Below are 5,150 nucleotides of genomic sequence, written 5' to 3'. Positions count from 1 at the left end.
CTTTGTAAAGCTTTGTCTCAAATGTGTGACTTGTGTCGCAAAAGAAAATGGCAATTTTGTGTTTAGTTAAAAATTAAAGAAAGAGACAAATTAATTGACATTATAAAATTAATAAATCTACTCGACACGTGTCACACTAAATTGGTCAGAAAGACAGACACTAACTAACGTAAGCCGAAGGGTGCATAGACCCTTAACGTGCGCATAAACTTGCAGAAGAAAAATACACATAGGTAGTGAAAACCAAAAGAAAGAGATAGGAATATTAGACAGAGAAAGAAAGAGAGAGAAGCGAGTTGGAGTTACTGAGTTGCGTCAACCGAGTTGAACACTGAAGAAAAACAAAGATTATCTAAAACCCAAAAAAAGAAAATAAATAAAAAAAATTAAGAAAATTAGGGGGGAAAAAAAAAACCACAGGAGGGGGTGTGGGTGTGGGTGTGGGTGTGGGTGTAGGGAGGACTTGGGCTTTGGTGCGTGGGAGTGGAATTAGCCAAAAGATGGTGAACGAGAAGGAGAAGATTATTAGTATTAGCCCTTCTCTTCTTTACCACCTTCACCTTCTTTATTTTCTTCCTCTCATTACCCAAACTTCTCTAACCCTAGAAGAAGAATCCACTCCTCCTTCTCTTGTAACCCTTTGTTACGCCATTGAAACTAGACCTCAGCCCTTTTCCTTTCCTTCCTTTCTTTGTTCTCTCCTGCGATTCTTTCTTTTTCTCTTGTTTTGCTTTCTGGGTTTTGGCTCTTTCTTCTATTTGACAGAAGAAGGTTCACGATTTCCCTTTCCCCCCCGGGGGTGACGCCTGGTGCTCGGATTGTCTTCGACCCAGAAGGTATTTCGGGTCGTTGTTGTATTTTGTTTGATTTAATGGGGATCTTCTTGTGTCGGTGTCTTGAATTCTTTCTGGGTTTGTGGGTTTCTCTTCGTTTATGGTTGGTGTCATTGTGTTTGTGTTTATGTTTTGGATGATTTTTTGTTTCCGCTTTAGGGTTTGTTGTTTGTAATTTAGGTATTTTTGTTTGGGTTTGCTTTCGATTTTTTGTGTGTTTTTGCTATGCAATTGATTTGATTAAGTATAGTTTTGTTAATGTAGGATTGATGTTGAACCGTTCGCTCTCTTAGTTTTGGGAAAGGGGTTCTTTTCTGTTTAGATGATGCATTCTTAAACGATTTGATTCAATTCTTCTCTTTTGCTGCTTGGTTCCTTTTGTGGTGTTAAGGATTTTAATGTGTCTCGATTCTTATATTGTAGTTTTGCACTGGGGTTGTTAACTACGATTTTATCCAGCATATTTGTTTGATTGTTCCATTGTAAAGTTAGTAACCTTGTTAAGAAAGCAATGATTGGCATCATTCTCTCTAAATCTCATGTCAACATCTCACAATTTGTCTTAACTCTTAGATGGGTACACTTATTACGATCCCCTAATTTTTATTGTATATTTTAATTTTGTTGAATACTTGATTTATGGGGGGTCTTTTCTTCTTGTGTAATGTGTAGAGTAGCATTGTGAAAAGAACCAAGTATATAGAATTGTATTCTTCTGATGGAAGAGTTTGGGGCTGCTGCTCGATTTGATGGTATCAATGTTGCTGTGAGGAAGAAGAGGAGCCAAGCTTGTCGTCGCCCTCGGCCTGATTCACAGCCTAATGCTGAAATTAATGATGATTCACCCATGTCTTCAACACCACCTTTTGATGATACAAATAAGGCATCTAGTGATGACATTGTTGGTTGTGATTCAAATTCAAATGGGAAAGAATTTAGTCTTAATCATTGTGGATCTACTGTTTCTCATTCTAATGGTGATGAAGATGATAAACTCCATAAAATGGATATAAATGATGGTGGGTTTAATTCATATTATAGTAATGAGCATGGACGAAATGGGTTTAGTAACAAGCGTTCAAGTGAAGGTGTCCTTGCACCAGCGAATTGGAAAAGCACGAATGCAATTAAAGATGGCGTTGAATCAGAATTAAGAAATTCTGATGTAAGTAGTGGATGGAATGGTGAAAGCTCCACTTCTAAGCAGTCAGGAGATGGATTTGGAAATGAAAACAAGGTTAAAATGGTTAAGTTAAAGGTTAATGGTGTGACACGTACAATTCAAGCCAACTCTGCCTCCAATGGAGTTTCGGGGGTTGCTGAATCCTCTTCAAAGAGTTCTCGGCATTCAGATGCTTCTAAACTGCGGCATAAGCAGGTATTAAAGGGTCTTCTTATCAGCTTGAGTGTAGAGTATTGGTTGCATTTTTGTAAAGAACTTTTCCTTTTTAAAGAAAGAAGTCATCTTATTAAGTTTAAATCGGTTACAGAATCTCATTTTTGTTTATCATTGAATAATTCCTTTTTGATGGATTCGTACTTACCATATACAAAATGGCGCTTTTGTTAGTTTAGCTAACAATTTCATTATTTGGCAACTGAAATCTCAAATTTTATGTTTATGGAATAATATCTTTCAAATTAATATAAATGCTTTTGTAACTCTTAGAATCCAGGGGTGATCTTATTTTGAACATTTTTTTTTGCAGGCAAATAACGGTGACATTTCCTCTTCGGATAAAAAGAGTGGCCTACAAGGTATTCCTTGGAACTCAAGAGCTGGTTTTAGTCTTGGTAGGGATGATTCTATGATGGGAAAGGTTTCTCGTAAGAACACCTCTGGAAAGGAGGAGGAGAAGTCGGTGCGCAAGAGCAAGCGGGTTCCAAAAAGGCGAGTACTTGATGAGGAGCTTGGTGATGATGAGGATGATGAAATTCGGTACCTGGAGAAACTTAAGACATCTAAGGTAGCTGCAGTTTACAAAGAAGACGATGAAGATTTCAGCAGGAAACATAGAAAACTTTCCATGGTTTCAAGCATTGAAAATGGTGGTGCATCAAGGTCAGGTGGTAAAGATGGGAAGAAAAAGTCTAGAATAGACGGAGTATCTGGGGACAATGATTACGAGGATGAAGAAGATTCAGCATCTGATGGTGAACTTGATGGTAGTAAGAAGAGGAAGAAGCCGAGGAAGGAATCTGTAGATTCATTGATGGATGGTAGGAGGGAAACGACCCTGACAACACGTCAACGGGCCCTGCAGTCCAGCAAAGATTCATCAGCAGCACCTGGTGCTAGCTTTATCGAGTTTCCAAATGGTTTACCACCTGCTCCATCAAGAAGTGAGATTTTTTTTTACATGATTTAAACTGTGGTCTATAATTTATTTGTAGGATTTGTTAGTTATAAATTTCAATATATTGATTGCCTTTGGTGTCTTTAGAGCAAAAAGAGAAGCTTACAGAGGTGGAGCAGCAGCTGAAGAAAGCCGAGGCTGCCCAGAGACGTAAGATGCAAGTAGAGAAGGCCGCTCGGGAATCTGAGGTTTGTATATCTCATTCATATTTATTTTGACTTGTTTTGGAGATTGTATTGTGAAATGGCTATTGCTATTGCAGTTTGCTTATTTCAATCATATCTTTCAGGCTGTAGCAATTAAGAAAATCCTTGGACAAGATTCTAGCAGGAAAAAGAAGGAAGATAAAATAAAGAAGCGTCGGGAGGAATTGGCGCAGGTACTGAAACAAACCATAACCCTCTCTCTAGCTCTTGTGGGTTAACAAAACTAGCATTAGTTAATACTTACATCATTGTTCTAATTCTAACATATAATGTACTATACTCTCCTCTCTGGCAGGAGAAGAATGCTAATGCTTTGTTAAATGCATCACACACCATCAGATGGGTGATGAGTCCTACTGGGACTGTAGTAACCTTCTCCAAGGACATGGGTCTCCCAAGTATTTTCGACCCGAAGCCTTGCGGGTAAAATATCACCTCTCTTGTAACCTCAAATTCTATTATTATATCTAAGGGGTAGCTCAAATGGTCATTCATGTAGTTTGCTCCTACAAATGTCTTAGGTTTGAATAGGATTAGGCAAGTCTAGTTTTTTCTTCTTCTTTTTTTAATGCTTTGTTATGTGGTACTGGTGATGTTTCTAAAATGGTTTTATTATGATGATTGTTCAGTTACCCTCCTCCACGGGAAAACTGCGCTGGTCCTTCGTGTAAAAATCCATACAAGTACAGGGATTCCAAGTCAAAGCTTCCTCTTTGCAGCCTCCAGTGCTACAAAGCTATGCAGGGAAAGATGGTACCTGAAACTACCTGCTGATGCATCCGTCTATTCTTGCACATTTTTATGTTAATATTATATTATATACCCTTCTTTATATCTATATCTAATCTATATAGCACTCTGAAATTGGAGGATGGTGAGACTGAGCCGTCTTTGTTGAGTTGCAACTCTTTTAACATGTTTTTTGATCGATTCCTCAGTTGATGTAATTAGCTTAGCTTTAGTTCCTTTTATATATATATATGTATGTATGTATGTAGTTAGATAATAATACTTGTTATTAGTATTTTTTTAGGGAGGGTTCTTAAAACCTTTGCGGCACTCTGTTGTTCTAATTTTCCAAAGTGAGGATTATGCATGTGTTTATGAGCCAAAGGAATATATTATGTTAATGACTATTTCCACCCATTTGATTCACTCAGACTTGTCCCAAAATATTCGACTGTTTTTTTTAACTTCCAATTGTTGTCATAACACGCAATGTATTTTATATTCGAAGCCTCTAAATGTTGGGATTAAACATGTGCTATTATTTTTTTGTCAAAATAAAATCACGTGCTATTATTTTATTATTTTTACAACTAATAAATGAAAAATATCCAATTCTAATTAAATGCATGTTGAGTATACAATTTTCTATAACGTAATTATTGATTTTATAGTTGGTATGTAGTCATGTTAGTTAAAGGGAATATCTATATAACAAAGACCCGAAATTGGTTTTGTTTGCAATAAATAAATAATTTAGAGGAAGGGCAGGGCAATATAATATATTAAAGGGGCTTTTACAACTAACTATCTTTGATAGGAGCATATGGAGAGAGATGACCTCTTTTCAATTATTTAGTAAGAAAAATATCTTATTTTATTCATGAAATTATTATATGTATTTTTTAAATAATCTATAAAAAAAAGGACATAAAAGTGTAAATTTTGTTCCATTAGAGATGTTTTCGATTCACGTGGTATGATTTGAGGTTTTTTTTAGGTCATCGTCGTAATTATCTAATATGGTG

The 5,150-nt window shown here is 36.4% G+C and overlaps 1 protein-coding gene across 2 annotated transcripts; it reads left to right on the top strand.

Annotated features, from left to right (window-relative positions):
* Window positions 1-429: 429 nt before the first annotated feature.
* Window positions 430-4,555, top strand: LOC133790150 (uncharacterized). Of its 2 annotated transcripts, none has more exons than XM_062227694.1 (7): window positions 430-836; window positions 1,511-2,211; window positions 2,543-3,176; window positions 3,278-3,378; window positions 3,480-3,569; window positions 3,692-3,819; window positions 4,026-4,555. In XM_062227694.1, the coding sequence occupies exons 2-7, from the start codon at window positions 1,552-1,554 to the stop codon at window positions 4,168-4,170; spliced, it is 1,758 nt and encodes a 585-aa protein (XP_062083678.1). In that variant the 5' UTR covers window positions 430-836; window positions 1,511-1,551; the 3' UTR covers window positions 4,171-4,555. The 2 variants fall into 2 exon arrangements, with proteins under 2 accessions (XP_062083678.1, XP_062083673.1); XM_062227689.1 differs by having other exon boundaries at window positions 1,506-2,211.
* The last annotated feature ends 595 nt before the right edge of the window (window positions 4,556-5,150 follow it).

The sequence above is a fragment of the Humulus lupulus genome, chromosome 1, assembly GCF_963169125.1.
Source record: "Humulus lupulus chromosome 1, drHumLupu1.1, whole genome shotgun sequence".
Lineage (NCBI taxonomy): Eukaryota > Viridiplantae > Streptophyta > Magnoliopsida > Rosales > Cannabaceae > Humulus > Humulus lupulus.
Note: the sequence above shows the minus strand (reverse complement) of the source record. Positions and strands in the feature narration are given on the sequence as shown.

Bases quoted from the DNA above. Each gene is read 5' to 3' on its own strand.
- LOC133790150 (XM_062227694.1), top strand. From the start codon at position 1,552: ATGGAAGAGTTTGGGGCTGCTGCTCGATTTGATGGTATCAATGTTGCT. The intron at 3,177-3,277 runs GTGAGATTTTTT...TGGTGTCTTTAG, and splicing joins ACCACCTGCTCCATCAAGAA to AGCAAAAAGAGAAGCTTACA. The intron at 3,820-4,025 runs GTAAAATATCAC...ATGATTGTTCAG, and splicing joins TTCGACCCGAAGCCTTGCGG to TTACCCTCCTCCACGGGAAA.